Source organism: Podarcis filfolensis, assembly GCF_964270895.1.
Source record: "Podarcis filfolensis genome assembly, chromosome: 4".
In the NCBI taxonomy this organism is placed as follows: domain Eukaryota; kingdom Metazoa; phylum Chordata; class Lepidosauria; order Squamata; family Lacertidae; genus Podarcis; species Podarcis filfolensis.
The window spans coordinates 47,279,795-47,297,741 of record NC_139607.1 but is presented as its reverse complement, the minus strand read 5'-3'; the positions used below and the strand labels follow the sequence as shown (position 1 = coordinate 47,297,741).

Genomic DNA, 17,947 nt, shown 5'->3' with positions numbered 1-17,947 from the left:
ATTCCATGGGAGGGGGAGTCAAATGTGTTCTAATTGTGCTTTAAATGTATAGGGTGGGTGTGAAGTATATGTGGAATGGGAAGCCATGTAAGAGGAAAACACTTGCCCGTCACTGTCACATCTGGTTTGGCCCTCAGATGCGCAAAATAGTTGCGTTGGCAACTGTTCAAAAATCAACTTGCCAGAAATTTCCAATGAATTAAGGGATAGTGGCAATTAAAAGCATATATATCATCAATACCTTAGGCATTTAGGCCAGTACTATTTTTATAGAAAAAGAGGTACCAGAACTCACCACGACCGCCTTTCTCATTCTGTTAGAATGGCAACGGTGACTACCTGAGAGGTGCTGAAACTAAGTTCTGGTGAGTTCCTGCTGAAAAAAGGCCCTGATTTAGGGTATATTTCATATACCTTATTTTGAGGGACAGATGTAGGCTACTCACTCATTTGCCACTCACATTATTACCATCACATGATGGGGAAAATAGGATCAACCTGGCTGCCCCCCATTACATCCCCTATCAGCCAGTTCCTGTGCACTGGGGCTGCTGTCCTGAAGTGAGGAGCCTGCTCTATGCAACTGGACTTCCCATGCAATTTAGAAACCTGCACAATCACATTTCTCCATCTCACAAAGAACCTACATGCCTAGAGGAGATTTGAAGCTCCAGCAGGTGGAGGGCAGGAGAATGGACTGGTAGAGGATGCAACAGCAAGGCCAATGACTGTGGATCAGAGGTGCCATCTTCTGAAACACATTGGGGTGGCCCGACACAACATCTTGACATTGTTCTGTGCCCAGTTCTAACAATGGCCTCCCCTAAAAAAAGCATGGGGGGTGACACAGTGCCTCAGCCCCCTGGAGCCAGTGCATATGTGTGTGTGTGTGTGTGTGTGTGTGTGTGTGTAAGAGAGAGAGAGAGAGAGAGAGAGAGAGAGAGAGAGAGAGGTTTCTAGGTTATATGCAACTAAACAAATAATTTTAATAACCCAATGAATGAGTCAATCCATCCCACAACTGTGACATGTTCTCCACTTCCTCAAGGGGTGAACAGTTCAAGCGAAGCTTTAGTTTCCTTTGGAGAGAACACTCCTATAACAGGCAGCATTCCCACTTACTCTGCATCAGATTTCCAGTGAGAGCTATTGCACCCAAAGGTACTTTGTCTCCCCCCAATCACAATTCCCTCCTCTTTCTCTCTCTCTCTCCACCCCACCCCCTTAATTCAACCTGCAAACTGGATCCAGACTGTTTCTGTTGAACAAGTGTCGCCTTCCCAAACTTTGATGACACTTGCATTTCAAAGTTCCACTCTAAAAAAATCTTAATATTCTTTTATTTATTCTTTGGCCCCTTTTAAGGAACACTTTATGAAAAACCAAAGTGATAGATGCATTAACAGCAAAAGTCAAATTCCTAACAATATACATAAAATTGCTACCCTCAGGTATGAAAGGAAAAAAGGAGAATAGCAAATCCCTTTGGTATATAATATGTATGCTTTGGAAGGCATTTGGTTACCATAGTAATATGAATTATACAAATATCTCTTAGAGGTAAATTTGCTTTGTGGCAAGATATTATGCACTAGTCATTTAGTGGTGAATGTGATGGGTTCTTCCAGCCTCAGGTTTTTTCAGTTCTGAAAGAAGCAGTTCATATCTCAATGCCACCTTCTATGAAATAAATTATATTTTACCTATTTGCTTTAACAATTTCCTTTTTAAACAATAAATAAATTACAATATTTTCCCATTGTGGCTGTATAGATGTTTGATGCAAATATAAACAAAAGAAATTGTCTAAATATCTTTCATGCATCAGCATGTAAAATAACAATTTTTCCATGCTCTCCTAATTTTAATTTTATGACTAAAATGTATACATAGAAGCTTGCAGAAAGAATTGGTCTGTGCTTGAAATGAACACTCTTTCAATTCAAATATTTATTAATTTTTAAGAACTCTTATTACTTAAAGTGTGTGAATTATAATGTTTTTAAAATAAAATGAAACAGTTCTGTATTTACACCAAATGACGGATCATGTAGGGAAGGAAACAGTAGGAGGAAATCTACAGTATTTACAAAAAAAAAAGAAATAACAACTTTTACCAGTGCTTTTTTTCTGGGGGGGATGCAGGGGTACGCATACCCCTAAACATTTTGTGAATCTAAGTTTCGCCTCATTGAGGGGCAGTATTTCAAGATGAGTAGGAAAATGAGAGTACCCCTAAACATTTTTTTTTTTTTTAAGCAGTGACTTTTACAAAAATGATTACAAAAGGTTTGTAAAAGTGTCCATAGTTGACAAGCTCACTCTGGAGTTCAGAGCAAATACGGGACATCTTGCTATTGTGTTGCGGCCATTTCAGTATAGAAGCTGCAATTCTATTCTATTTTGTTGGGATAAAGGTATGTAAGTGCTGCAAATGGAGGTGCCTAGAAGTCCACAATAGAATTACTGCAGGTATCTTTCAGACACTTGAATTATTTGTGCCCACAGGAAAAGAGCGGAAGAGAATGTTGAGTGTGTGAGATGAATGAGTCACAAGAAAATCACTAGCTCTGTGAAACCTGAGCAAGTAAAAATGGTTGATAAAAAGCTGATCAGGTGGCAAAGCACCCAAAGGTAGCATTTTCAGTCGCTTCTAGAAATTTCTGCAAAAAATAGTGCTTTTTTTCCTGTGGGGACGCATACCCCTAAACATTTTGTGAATCTAGGTTTAGCTTCATTGAGGGGCAGTATTTCAATATGAGTAGGAAAATAAGAGTACCCCTAAACATTTTTTAAGAAAAAAATCACTGAAAAAATGTAAGTGATTAAAAGCAGCTCTTAATGTTGAAAAGTTTTGAACCCGACCACATACATGCCTGATTACCAGCCTGTGATCATCCTTATGAAAGGAAGGGGCATCTCTACAGATCTGGGTCTCCAACTGCAACCATGGTATAATATTGTTATCAATACAGGGGACGACCATTTTGCACACGTCCTTTGAACTCACAACTGTGCACACGATCCAGGAGAGGCTCCTAATGGGGAAGGGAAGGCTTATGCGTGCTCTCCTGACTTGTGCAATGACACGGAAAGCAACCTCCACACAAATTGGGGAGTTGCCTGTATTTTAATTACAATGCTTTTAGTTTATGCTTCACTTTCAGCAGTTTTGAATTAGATAAATGCTGTAAATAAGTGTATAAAACAGTTGCCTCCCCCCAACTGCAAATTGGAGAAAAAAGATTAAAAACCTGGTGCCTCACAAAATGCTAGGAACAGAAGTGTCAGTAAAATGCTAGTGTGAAGGAACCCAGAGTAGTCTTTAACTTGTAAAGTCAAGGACCTGAATATTCTAGGATATTCATGTTAAGAGAAATCTATTGATTGCAGGGTGGGGAAGCAAAAATTAATTTCAGCATGGCTCTGCAACTTTGCGAGTATATTGCATTTGAAGGTCTTAAAAGCATTTCAAGTATATTATCTAAGTTATCTTTACATCAACACTGTAAAGCAGCCATTTTTAAATAATTGTCTCTAAATTAATGCTGTTTGGGTTATTATCTTTATAGTTTGTCCAGTGGTTCAAAAAATATACTTGGCAGTGTTAGTGCCCCAAAAGGGTGGGAATAAAGACGAAAAAGTGTGCCTACAGCAATCCTGGCATGTAGGCCACTGTTATCACAGACTGCAAACATTGCAGAGATCTCAAAGGCTGCTTAGCAGATAAGAGGAAGTGAACAAAGTCTGTGGCTGCAAATCAAGTGTTATGTCAGTTGAATTCCCTCTGTCACACTGTCTCATACACACAGAGAGACATGTAGCGCACAAACATGTGGAAACATGCAGCAATATGCCACGGAAAAACACATGCAATAGCATATATTACACAACAGCATGGCATGTCCATTTCATATGGAGCAGCGCATAAAACAAACATACAGTATAGTGTATTTGGCAATGCATGCACCAGCACTTTCCCCACATTAGAAAGTTGCACATTTTATTTTTTGATAGGCAAAGGCTTCATAGGGAATTTGTGTCTTCTGTATTTTGTTAGACTCAACCACCAGCCCCAATCAGCATGGGGGTTCTAGTCCAACAACATCACTGCTTTAACAGCCGCTTGACTGACAGGCATCAACAGCCGAAGCTCTATTACAAGATCTCCATATTCACATCTCCTCTCTATAACCCAGTTAATCCAATGTAATTCATTTATAAGACTAACATAGCAGAATCTGAAAACCGCCCTGTAATGCTCAGATAAAGGGCAGTATAGATATCATCATCAACTGCCTTTATTATTCACAGATAAGCATGCTTATTTGGCAATATGTTCTACCGAAATCAATGCATCTTAATACCAAGTAAATGCTATTAGGACTTAGGTGCCAAACAATTTAAATCCAAGTGCATCGGCTTCTCTAGACTGTGGGCTGGTCGAAGGGGGTGAATTTGGTCAGCAGCAGTTAAATCTTATCAGTTTCCTTTCTAACTTGGCCAAGGTCACAAGACAGAGTATTTACAGCACAATCTGTCTCCTGCTACTGGATATATCAGAATTAAATATTTCGCGCAAATACAGGCACTCCTCCTAGGACACAGACATTACTTCCAAAATACCGGTACCTAGTTTATAACAACTATTATAGTACCTTCTTATGTGGTTAATTAGAAACATGTTTGAGATAGGAAGTTAAATCAAACTTACTGTGTGTAGGGACTTATACAATTTAAAGTGAAAATTCAGTGGTATTGTGCAGACTTCCTTATACTGCTATAATGTGTAGAACTGCTTATCACATGGGAACTCCTGATGGAGTGGATTGCTTCCATACTAGTTAATGGGCTGATTTAGGCCAGTATAGGTGAAGATGGAGAGAGGCTTACAGTGCAGTAAGGTTGTTTCTCCAAGCTGTCTTTCAAGTCTTGTGAACCCCCTGAACTTTTATTCAGGGAATTTGTCATCTGTGCATGAGCAACAGATGTAGGAAATGTACATACTTCAGCTTAACCATGGCTTACAAATGGCCATAGCTTTTCAAATAAGATAGAAATTGATTTGAGGGAAAGCACATCTATCAGAAATATTTCTCAAGAAACTGCATTATGTTTATGGATTGTGGCTAATGTCACGTCTACTTGGCTTCAAACATCAGTAGTGAGAGTGCACTGGAGCTGGAATAAATGGTAATGTGTACACAGAGTCAGTTTGTTCTGCTGGAAGTTCAATAATATTTCCGGTCTCTTACCACCTTGTATAAGGTATGCGTCCTTCAAGATTTGGTGTTTTAAACATTGCCATTTTCTATTGTTGTCCTGTCACTTTGGGACAAAAGCTGTATGCATGGAGTAAGTTTCGAAGTGTTCAGCACCTTGGTGAACTAGATTAAATGGTTGGACAAGTTGGTTTTCCATGCAGTATTTTTTCTCGTTCTGTGGAGAGAGGAACTATTTGTTCCATTGTTATTGTATTAAATAGATTACGTATAAATTTAGTTCTATGTGGGCAATTGCTGTAGTATATTGTTTGGTGTGAATGTGGTTTCAGTTGAAGAACGTTTGTTTAATTCAGATCTTTGCGAGTTTTATTCCTACTAACCTCTGTAGGACCCAGACAGGTGGAGGTCATATTAGCACCTGCACCAGATGCTCCTGCAAGCACAAAAATGTCCTGCATCCTTAGGAGTTTCTACATGAGAATCATTTTTGTTTATTACAGCATCACCATTTAGAAGTGGCCCCAAGTTTGGCAATGTGGCCTCTTCCGGAATGAACTAAGAAAAACAGGATATTATTGTCCTTTTTGGTAAGAAGTTTTATTGACTTTCTGTGTAAAAAGGAAATTCTGTTCTGCAATCTACTCCCCACAAAGCTGAACTCTTCCTTAATCCAGAAAACAAGGTTTTATAAGTAGTTTCTGATATTAACAATATGTGTCAATATGTGTTAGTCAGAGGCAGGAAGTATACCCCCACCATGTTTATAGCACAATAAAAGTGTAGTTGTTTCTTAGGATCCAGCTCTTTCTCCTTGAATGAAACATTTTTGTTTGGGGGCTATGGCATTATCTCAGCACTCAGACTACAATATTATGTTTTTAACTATTCTGTCCTCCTCTGCAGGTCTTCATAAGCTTGGTAGCAATTGTTGGTTGGGCCATTAAAAAGTAATGCTGGAACATGAGTCACCTCTATCAGCCCAGGCAGGAGCTGAAAACTGGTTTTGTCTGTAAAGATGGAGACCTGAAGTTTATGCTAGTTAAAAATGGAAGAAATATATTATTGCCTGTATTTTACTCCCATATTCTCTGGTCAAAAACCACCTTGCAGCATGGTGAACTGCTCCTGCCACCACTGCCCCGTTCCATTATATGTAGACTGCCTATTGTAATGTTATCCTTGAGTCAGAATGTGCACCATTCTTTCTAGAATCTGGTGGAGGGAGCCTTTGAAATGATTGGATAAGAAGTATTATACTGTTTATATAGCACCAGCAGCTGCCAGCAAATGATAATGTTATTCTGAGGGGGACATTTTCTTTTTCAAACTGCCGTTTCAAATATAATTGCATCTGAATTTCTCAGTATTTTCAACAGGCACCAATAGGTAACTAATTTACTGCTAATGTAAAGAATGCTCTATTGTACATACAACAATCACTTAACAATTGACAAACCAATAGTTTGTGACAGCAAACTGAATATACTAGGAATAATACAGTCACTAATGGGCCCAAATTTGTGACATGTTATTTCTTTGATATTAAAATGTTTATAAATAATTCTAAATTGCATTGCACAAACTATGTAGGGAGACACTTTTAATAATAAATGATTGTTACAGTGGGAAGCATAAGGTTATCTCTCTCTCTTTCTAGATATAGATAGATATAATGGTATGTTGAACTAACACTTAGAATTGCTAGAAATTTTTCTGACTTCTTGCATCCACAAATTTATATTAAACCTTTAATATAATTTTACAAATGAAGGTGGTACTGAGGTAGAAGTTTCTAAGTAATAAGTTCCCTTCTTGGCCTAAAACCCTTAGCCAATCTTATATATTAATGTTGAATATTTTCTGTTTATATTATTTACTTACTTTTAAAAAGCAACTACAGGAATTAGTACAGGGTTGGGGAACCTGTGGTCCACCAGATATTGTTAGATTCCCTCTTTCCTGATCATTGGTCATGTTGGCTCAGTCTGATGGGAGCTGGAACCAAGAGTCTCAGTATAGGGAGTGGGGTTGAATGTTGAGGAAAAGTGGGAGGAGATCAGAGAACTGGAGGATGCCAGCCTGTAAGAAGGTTCTAGTGAGCAGGGGATAGGAATCTAGGACCCCAGGAGGAGTCTGAACTTAGGGTCCTAGGGCTTAGGACATAGAGCTCTGGATCCAAGGGAAAGAACAAGTGGATTGTCAGAAGAACAGCCCACCTGTGTCATTGGATACCCTAAACATAGTGTGACCACCTGTTGAGGTATCTCAGGGACCTTTCTCTGTTAGTGAAGAGTTTGTCACCAATCTGAAATAGGTCACAAAACAACAGCCCTATCTGAAACTGTCAATTAATATGATGATGATAAATATTTTACTAGTGGTTGGTTTTGTTTTAAACTGTATTGCTTTTGCCATTGTAACACATCCTGGGATCCTATAGTGAACGGCGGATAAGAAATCTAATACATATAATAATACTGCAGATGAAAAAAGTAAGATTTAAAACATGTACTTGGATCCAGTTTTTGAAGGATTACCAGTTCCCAAATGAACCTGCCCGATTGTTACTTTCAGAAGCCCTTTTCTGTGTACCCCCTGCCACCTGAGCTGAGGTGGCAGGAGAAAGCAGCTACTCAGTGGTATTGCCTCAGTATGGAATGCTTTATGCTGGCCCACTGCCCTGGTACCAAGTTTGATGAGGCTGGATAATAAGCTGCCTAAGGCAACTTCCGAACTCCATGGCTGATGAGAGATTTCCATTTCACGCTTGCTATTACACCACACCAACTCACTACAAGCAATTCTAAATCACATTCCACAATAAAAAAATACTATGGAAAGTGTTAATTTATGAAAATATTTCTGCTTTTGAAGGGGTCTAGTTGTTACTGCAAGATGACATGGCTTGTTTTATACTGGAACAAGCCCATTAAAAAGCTAGAAATACTCAGGAGTAAAATGGAAGTGATCAGCTGGAGCCTGGCAATCTAAACAGTACCAGTATATATGGTTTTTCCCCCTGACAAAGCGTCTTTAACTGTTGCATGATTTGCAGGAGCGGCTTCTCTTCCTGTCAGCATGAAGAATTTCAACCTGTTCTGAAAGCTGTTGAAGGTACAAGAACTGTCAGGAGAAAAAAAGGAGGAGCCGCAACCTCTTCTTGAGCCAGGAATTCGCGCAGCACAGCCCGCTTTAGGCCTCTGTGACTCTGCGGCGCCTCCCTCTCTGGCGAGGGCTTCAGACAGACGAAGGCCGGTAACGCCAGGCCGCCCCATTGCTTTCCATAGAGCCTATACTATCGAGATTGAAGAGTAAAGTCGTGATTCAGATGCCTGAAGAAGGAAGTTCCGGTTCCTGTTGGCGCTGTTTTCTCCCTGGAGAGGAAATGAGAGTTGCCAAAAGAAAATTAGAGTTTCTTCCGTCTCGTAAAATAGTAGTAGTAGTAATAATAATAATAATAGCAAAAACGGGAGCTTATGTTCTTGCTACTCAAGTTTCATTTCGGGTGGGAAATGAAGTCGTAGAAGCCATAGTTTTAAGCACAAAGCAGTGTCATTATTTTCATTATTACTCAGAAGCTCCATAAAATTCAATGGGGCTTCATCCCAATTTAGTGGATAAGGAATTGCAGCTAAATGCACAATGCATCTCCGTGCAAGTCAAGGCTTCCTTGTGCAGCAGTGCTGGGTGTGCGCTGGGTGATAGATCGGTTTAGTTAATGTTTATAACTCGCTTTTCCTATTAGGATAATAGCGAAAGTCGCCTACATTAAAATAACTCAGTATGACGCAACATAAAAATAAAATCGCACGTTTAATTATTTGTTTAAACGGGCGACGATTTAAATCAATTTAACTGAACACTGTAACTCGAGAGTGTTTTGCATGGGATGGATACCATTTCTGAATGGAAAACGTAAAACGACCTCAGTCCATCTTCAGCCTGCAATAAAGATCTGCGCTTATAGGGCTATTGCTAAGCAACTTTCGGGCACGGCAGGCACCTCCCACTTGGGCTTGGTAGTCATGCTATGTTAGAAAGATGAAATGTATTTCTACGCCGCCTTTCATTGAAATGAACGCTACTACCGTTGGCTTCTTAATGGACAAACCGCTGCCCAAACGCAGCTACATTAAAACTTGGGCTTCCGCCAGCGCTTCCTGTGAGCGGTTCTTTCTGACTTCCTCCCTGGGAGGCTAAAATCGAGCTCAGAGTGAACCCGGAAACTTGGAACCTTTTGTCAGTCTAATAATGGGTGACTAAAAAGGCTTCTTGCAGAGACGGGAGGAAGTCTATGATCCCGTGCAGGCTACCGGAAGAGGTTTCTTTCCGGTCCGTCGCTGTCCTGGGATTGCTTCCGGTGCGGTGTCCGCCCCCAGCAATGGTGGCGGCAGCCCCAGCAGCGGCGGCGCTCGGCGGCCGAAGAGGCGCGTTGTGATCGCGGCTGCTTCTGGTTGCCCGCGAGGGAGAGCCGAGCCGGGCGAGGAAAGGACGCCGAAGACCCGCTCTTGTCGGCCGGCCGGCTTGTTTCGGTTTCCGCCGAGGCAACGATGGCGCCGGTGCAACTGGAAAGCCACCAGCTGGTCCCGGCGGGTGGAGGGCCCACCTCGGCCCCAGCTCCGCAGCCTCCGGGAACGGCGGCGGCGGCGGCCAGCGCCGGCTTCCGACTCAGCACCCTCATCGATTTCCTGCTGCATCGCACTTACGCGGAGCTCACCGTTCTGGCCGATCTGTGAGTGCCCGGGAGCCCCTTGCCCACATACTTGCCTTGCCCACTTGCCTCCCCTCGCGAGACTGTTCACTCTCCGACGGACCCGTGTTAGGCGACCTTGACTTATGGAACGCCTCTTACCCATTCGCCCAGGAGGTCCTCCTCCTTTGTGGCTTGTTCTACGTGATGGAGAAGGAGGGTGGTGGTTTGGGGAAGCCTGATCTTCTGGTTCAGTTAGAATCTTCAGACTCTCTTCGCACGCTGTGACTCTTAGGTGACCTGCCTAAGAGTAATATGTACACCCCGAAATGTAAAGGGTGAATAGAGTTAAACAATCATTCAAAAACTTGAGTGTCATACATACAAGTGCATTTGTTAAAGAGCTGGAATTGATTCCTGGTTGAGTTTATGTTTGCTGGCAAACCTAATAAGGGCATCAAGAAGATAAGGGCTAAGTCTTAAACTAAAACTTGTGTTTGCTTGATTGGAAATACTGAATAAAAAAATTCCTTCCAGTAGCACCTTAGAGACCAACTAAGTTTGTTATTGGTATGAACTTTCATGTGCATGCACACTAGGGTGTAGGTGACAAGGGTGCTGTGCTCTCAGTTGGATGCTGTATTTTAGTTTGAAGGGTAGCCTCCTTTCACTGTAAGTCATCTGGATGGTACAGACCATTTTGGTCCAGTGAAAGCTGTTTGTGTGTAGACTATTGAGGGACAGATACCGTTGGAAGCATCCTATGTGTCTAGATTGCAGCAAGGCCTTTGCTGTCTTTGTATTAAACAGGTTTTTAAAAAGAAATTGTATTTATACTTTTCATGAAGTTTCTACAATCTCCTGTCACATAGCTGGAACTTCTGTGGTTGCTTTATTGTGGCCTTTTAAAATCACTTCCCGTTGTGGCTACATCTTTGCAACAAGCTATTCATGGAACCATAGAATTGTAGAGTTGGAAGGGACCCCAAGGGTCTTCTAGTCCAACTTCCTGCAATGCTGGAATCTCAAATATTGTAAATGATGGACAAAGCAGCAGACCCTCTGTGTGGTCTCTGGAGTATTTCTTGTAAGTAACAGCCCAGGTAATGAATAGAAGGTTGGTTGGATGAGATTTTTAAATAATAAATAGCCTTATTGAAGTTAATAGCTTTAATATATTCACATCAACTACTTATTTAGTCTCTTTCAGGAATATGCTCAATTAGGTTCTTGGCTGTGAAAATCAGAATAAACCAATTCCTTTTTTTACATATGCATCCCCATATAAATTAGACCTATAGTCATATCTGCAAATCTTTTCAAACTTATTTACATTTTAGTTAAGCTGCATTACTTTCAATGGGGGCTAAATGGGTTCAAAATATGTTTACTCCACCTTAACTCGTTTGTGATTCATAGCACTAGCAATATAGGGCCCTCTACAAAAATATATTTCAATCTACTTTAAGTGTGATATTGTTATATTTTTTCTGTTAATGCTTTTGTGGAAATATAACAGACCCTTTTATTTACCTTAAGGTGGTGTGGATAAATGCTCCCAGAATTAAAAAAAAAGTCAGTGTTGTAACTGAGCTTGTTTAAGCATCACAATAATACAGTGCTGTTAGTAATAGTAAAGACACAGGACATGGAGATCTGAAATTGAATGACTGCAAGTTCACGCTTTATGATGTCAGTCACTTGTATTTGCACTGGTTTTGGAAAAACTTTTGGGGAAATCATCATCTGTTTTCAGTTATTTGGACACATGATAGACATTTGTTTATTATCTGTGTGAAGAAGTTTGCAGTCACACACTGTAGGTATCTGCCTAAGATTTAAATGTACACCCCAAAATGTAAAATGTGAATGAGTTACAAGATTGTTTAAAAACTTGAGAATTGTACAAGAACTATTGTCAGAGAGCTGAAATTAACTCATGCTTCCTGTTTAATATTTTTGTAGTATTTGTCAAAACATAATAATTTGATCTTTTTTTTTCACCACTCCAACTCCCCTTCCCAACAGATTACCAAGAAAAACAGATATGGAAAGGTGAGTAATGACAATTGAGGAGGATTTGTAATAAATTTTAATGAAATTTAGGTATTGAATCACTGGGTCAAATATTTCCTTTCTTTAACTTTACCTGAGTAAAAAATAATAATATAGTGTTTCAGTTTTATTAAGTGCCTAGTTTGAAATTCAAAACATTTTGGGATGGTTTACATGTAATGGCAACCATGATTTGATGCCAGAAGAATGAGCCTTGTGGTTTTATTTCCCACCCCTGCCCAGCACTCTTGCTGGATGAATTTCCTCTGTAGTACAGATCTAAGCTGCATTCAAATCAGAAAACCATGGTTTGTGCTTTCCTCTAGATCAGGATTACTGGATTATGAAATGTTGTATGAGACTTCACACTATTGCAGAGGAAAAGTCTATACCAATAAAGGATTAACATTTGTGTAATGTGGGTTTTCAAAAAAAAATAATCCTAGGTAACATTAGGATAGTTTGCACTGTAAAGTTTTCTAATGCAAATTAGGAGTCAGGTTTTCAAATAGAGAACCCATAAGTTTTATCCACTTCAGATAGAGTTAGCAATTGATAGGAGATATTCGACTTGTTTGAATATGGGTAGAATTATGGCCTCATGCAGATCCTGCTTCAGAATAATTTCTGAATACTAAATGTTGGTCATGATGTGAAACCGTGGGGTTGCAAACCATGGTTTTTATTAACTGTATATCAATGATATATCTGCACAGAGTATGGTTAGGAAAATTAATACACCTCTCCAGCCTCTCCTTATAAGATAAGAAATAGGTATTGCTGGTGCCCCACTATACACATCAGCTGAGGGCAGAACTAACTTTGCCAAACTAAACCATAATCTCTTGTACGTCTGACATGTTAACCATAGTTAAGTTTAGGTCAGCATTGGGTCGTGCAGCTCTCTGTGCCCATGTTCACTTGTATTCTTTGAGGATTTCTTCTAAAACTGTGAGCTTTGTAATGCATAGATATTTATCACACAGTTAAACCCTGTAACAGTGTTCTGGCCTTTGCCTGAAGGTGTAAAGGGTTAAATTGGGGCAGGACACAAAGTCGTCTCTCCAGAATCTCCAGGCTGTCACTGCTGATACTTGTCAATGACTGTAACTCAGCTCTGAAGAGTTTTTCCTGCTTTTTTTAGTGCGGCTGCTTTAGGGAATGTTTTAATTAACTAGCGTGCTGTCCTTCATTGAAAATGAATGCTTGCAGCAGTGCTCTGGTAAAACTGACTAGCAAGTGAGTCCATAAATCTCCTGCATGTACTATTTTATTTGAGAAAATTAGTTAATTGGCCTCCAGTTGTTGTTGTTGTTTTTAAAGCTTGGCAATCTATAATCAATAAAATTAGATAGATCAGACATTACAAAAGCAGTGTCAACAAAATGGAAGGCAACTGCACACAATTAAACTACTTAAAGGACAATAGAAAAGAGGGGAAAATAATTTATTTTCTACTAAAATACCAGTATTGAAGTGGTCTGGGAGACCTCTTAAGAAGCTGGTTCAAGAGCCTTGCTGTAAGCCCCATGCATGAGAAGGAGCAAGAATAGTGGTTGTTGCATAGGACACTGTCCAGAGGGGCAGACAAAGCAAGCGTTTCTCTTGGAGGATCAGGCCACCAATAACTGTTAGTCATTATGGCTATATAGTAATCTTGCTTGTGGGCTTCCCATAGGCCTCTGATTGGTCGCTGTGAATGGCAGGCTGAATCTGATAGGCCGTTGGTCTCAACAGGGCTCTTATGTTCGCAAGTTTAATCATGAGATTGACATGCTTCTTGCAGCCAAAACCTCCGTTTTTGTTTGTTTTTTTGGCATAATAAATAATGACCTTTCCTGAAACTCTACAAATCAAAGTCAGCAGAAAGCCAGCAGTTTAAATGTCATGTTTTCCACATACAAGACATAAAACTTAGGAAGCAGACTATTAATATTTAAAACTTGCAGTGTCATGTTGTGCATTTATATTGAACAAATAGTGGGCTAAAACTAAAAAATATATACTAGTAATATGTAGCATCTGTACGCAACTAACTATGCGGCTAGTGCCAATAACTAGCCCCATATGATGGCTTTATTACTGGGCGTGTAATACAATAAATCAAGTACAATAAATCAATCCATTAAAAAATTGGAAGCGGTAATAAAATAAAGTAAAGGGGTTGTGTTCATGTGAGAGTGTGTATAAGAGTGTGCAGGCAGCCCCTAGAGGGTTCACCGAGAGTGAATGCAGACTTTTGGCCAAAAAGAGTTATCTAATGTGTCCGATTGCAATGTTAGTCTAGTATCTCATTCTGCATCTGGAATAATTATTGGCATATCTGATTCCCCCTTTCATGAGCTGCTTTTTTCAAAATAATTGAACTACAGATTTTCTAATGCAATTTGCTTCTTCACAGAAAAATAGAAATAGTGCAGTTTGCAAGTCGCACACGGCAGCTGTTTGTCCGACTGTTAGCCTTGGTAAAGTGGGCAAATAACGCTGGAAAGGTGGAAAAATGTGCGGTGAGTTTGATACTATTCATTAGCTCTCAGCTGAAATTTACAGAGGCAAGGGATGGCTTCTGTACTTCACCCAGCTGAGAAAATTGAGAAAATGGGTCATTCATTCATTCAGCCTTTATTGGCATAATTTAGACAATAAGATCATAAAAGCGGAGGAGGAACCACCCATAAAGCATTGAGAGAATAGTTACTGACATTCCACATGTTCAAATATAGTGGTCATAAATTTCAAAATTATTTTTAGTAAGTTATGATTTCATTTTTTTTAAGATGCAGTGAATGATTGTCTCTTGGAAAACTTGCCTACAGCTGGGTGGACTAGAAACATCTGAAAAATAGCCTGTTCGTGGTTTTATTCCTGATCTTTGATATAGCAAAATCTTCTGTTTTCAGAATGTAGTTCTGCAGTTAGTTACAAACTAATGTAGAATAACAAATGACAGCTAAACAAAATTCTGTATCATGATGTAGATTTATATTAAATGTTGACATGCCCCCATTATTGGGAAATGTTTCAATATGGTGCATGTAATACTAGTGGCATCATATTTGCAGAAATTGTTCCTGTCCAATATCCTTGCTTAATTTTATGTACCTTTAAGGTGTTACTGTAACAATAAAGAGAAATAAGTAATTTAAAGTGAATACATGCTCCTAAGTGACGTTCGGAGCTTTGCCATGATTTCTTAGGCTTTTCTAGTTTTAGGTTAGCAGTTTATATATTGTGCAAAGATTTTGGCCTGGTCAGGCTTTTCTTCCTGACCTCAGCTTCTCTCTAGCCTTCTGCCTGGTTTCATACTCTGCCCCCACCCCTGCTTCTTCTCCCAACACCTTGCCCAGCTGAGCTGTCACTGGCTCTTAGTAATCAGAAAGCACGTCATGTAGGTAAACTGAATTTTTGCCAGTAGTTAGTCTGTTTCCTTTGGACACAGGTCAGGGTGGTCCCAGTGTTACATTTCTTGTCATTCTGACTGTCTTGAACAGTGGGCTTGTTATCTTTCCCACTGTATGACACTGCTGTATGTATTTCTTGGATAAATCAGTCTACAGTGGTACCTCTGATTGCGCATAGGATCCGTTCTGGAGCTCCGGTTGGATCCTGAGGAATTTGCAACTGGAGGTGCCGCTTCTGCGCATACGTGCAGTGCGGTAGAGCACTTCTGCGCTTGGCGCGTAGAGCGCTTTTGTGTGTGCGCCTGCAACAAAACTCTAAAAAATACTTCTGGCTTTGGCACGTTCACATCCTGAAGGATACGCACCAGAGGTGTGTGTATCTACAGGTACCACTGTATATGTATAAGGGTGTTCTTTAGGCCATATAACAATAGCACCACACACACACTCATTTATTGGTATGTTTTCTTTTTTTCTTTTTGGTCTTCTCTTCCCTTGGTTTTCTTTTAGGGCTACTTCCAGAGCTATAATTTCCAAATTGCCTCTTAAAGGCATGCTCTTGTCCTCCTGGCAGCTTTAGGTCTTTGAAAGGGTCTATAGTATGATAATATATTTTTGAAAAGTTTACTTTACCTTTTATTATTTATTTATTATATTTGTTTACTGCCCTTCATCTGAAGATCACAGGGCAGTTCACATCACAATTTATTTCACAGATCAGCTGCAATGTTTATTCCACCAAAGACTTTGACATTTTGAACAGGAGGTATATAGTTGGCTTTTATGGAGGAGTTTAGATGTGGGTAAATAATTTTAAATTAATTTATATTTATATATATTACAGATGATATCAAGCTTTCTTGATCAACAAGCTATTCTGTTCGTGGACACTGCTGATCGTTTAGCATCACTAGCCAGAGATGCTTTGGTCCATGCTCGTCTGCCCAGCTTTGCTATTCCATATGCTATTGATGTACTGACAACTGGGTCATATCCACGGCTGCCAACATGTATACGGGTAAATTGCTGTATAATGTAAAAACAACAAAAGACTTAGACCTCTGTCCCAGTTTGCTTTCAGCAGGAGCTTTTTCCTCACAGCCTTGTTGCATTGGATAAAAGGCTTATGTCTGAGATAACTGATGCCAAATACTTCTCATTGGCCTAAGACACCTTAGTTGGCTGAATCATCACCAAATAAGATTCTTTTAATCACTGGTGTATTTTAAAAAAAACTTTTTATTTTGAACTTTTTAGAGTCATGATTAAAAAAATATGGCCCTTGCCCTACTGCTCACTGTTTAAAGGCTAAAATTAGCAGGTTTCTTTGGTACAGATAGATATATTTAAGACATTGTTTGTTTGTTTGTTTGGCTTATCCCTGTAAACAGGGCTTGGTTCCAAGTAAGTAAGCAAGGGCCACCAGGTTTCCATGATGTGGTTTATTTCATGTTTCCTTTTCTGGGTTTTGATTTGCTGTGTTAACTTACCCATTATGAGAACCCTACACCCATTATGAGAGCCTTCTTTCCCCCTCTATCTAGTCCTTTTCTGTCAAAGGCTCAAGTCATTTCCACTATTGTTTATTTTAACAACAGCAAAGGCCAAACTATCTTGTGTGTTGCACTGTGAAGGCCGCAAAATTTGTACCTTCACTTATAAAAGCGGATGATATTTTGTGAGACTCGACTTTTAAAAGAAAAAAGTAAAAAAAAAAAATCCATGAAACCGTAGTAAGTCCTTTGCATGAGCCCAGGCCGTTGTGGATCTATAACATGGATGATGAGGTTTGTCCTTGCAGTTTATTCATGTTTACAAAATGGTTAAATGAATTCGGGATAACTTAAATTAGTATGTAAAAATGCACATTTGTAACTTTACAGGACAAAATAATTCCTCCTGATCCAATAACAAAAGTTGAGAAACAAACAACGCTCCATCAGTTAAACCAGATTCTTCGCCACCGACTGGTGACAACAGATCTTCCTCCACAGCTGGCAAATCTTACAGTTGGTAAGCCATTGCACGGATCCCTTCACTCCTTTAGTTCATAGAATCATAGAATTTTAGAGTTGGAAGGGACCCAAGGGTCATCTAGTCCAACCCCCTACAATGCAGGAATCTCAGCTAAAGCATCTATGACAGATGGATTACTCTCAGCTAATTAAAATGTGTAATAAAGATTTATTGAGAGTAACTTAAAAGGAATGTCTGAAATTCAAAACTACCAGAAAGAGGAGTCATTATTGCTAGAGGAAAGGGAATCTTTTCCATATCCCCCCCCCATTGTTGTTTTTTAAAACAAACAAACTGGAGTTTTATTTTGCTTATGCTTTGTTTCGCACTATGTATGGTTTCTGTTTCTAGCTAATGGTCGTGTGAAGTTTCGTGTTGAGGGTGAATTTGAGGCTACTTTGACAGTGATGGGAGATGATCCTGATGTCCCATGGCGTCTTCTCAAACTGGAAATTCTGGTTGAAGATAAAGAGACTGGAGGTAATGCCCATAGACATTATGATAGATCTAATGCTTATGACTTGGGGCACTCATCTAAACTGATACACTCCATTAACCTC

General features: G+C 39.7%; 1 protein-coding gene and 1 long non-coding RNA gene across 5 annotated transcripts in view; one reads left to right on the top strand and one right to left on the bottom strand.

The window, feature by feature from the left end:
* Positions 1-8,243: 8,243 nt before the first annotated feature.
* Positions 8,244-9,259, bottom strand: LOC310762096. Its single transcript, XR_014547854.1, has 2 exons — positions 9,123-9,259; positions 8,244-8,599 (listed from the first exon to the last, which is right to left on the bottom strand). It is a non-coding gene; the product is annotated as an uncharacterized lncRNA (long non-coding RNA).
* Positions 9,260-9,486: 227 nt separating this feature from the next.
* Positions 9,487-17,947, top strand: part of MED14 (mediator complex subunit 14) — a 34,758-nt gene continuing 26,297 nt past the window's right edge. For 3 of the 4 annotated variants that reach the window (XM_083612510.1, XM_083612509.1, XM_083612507.1), the window contains exons 1-6: positions 9,487-9,957; positions 11,944-11,970; positions 14,372-14,477; positions 16,216-16,389; positions 17,255-17,384; positions 17,739-17,867. In XM_083612510.1, coding sequence (XP_083468636.1) covers positions 9,776-9,957; positions 11,944-11,970; positions 14,372-14,477; positions 16,216-16,389; positions 17,255-17,384; positions 17,739-17,867 — 748 coding nt within the window. In that variant the 5' untranslated portion in view covers positions 9,487-9,775. The remainder of the gene's footprint in view (positions 9,958-11,943; positions 11,971-14,371; positions 14,478-16,215; positions 16,390-17,254; positions 17,385-17,738; positions 17,868-17,947) is intronic. The other variant, XM_083612508.1, reaches the window with a different exon arrangement.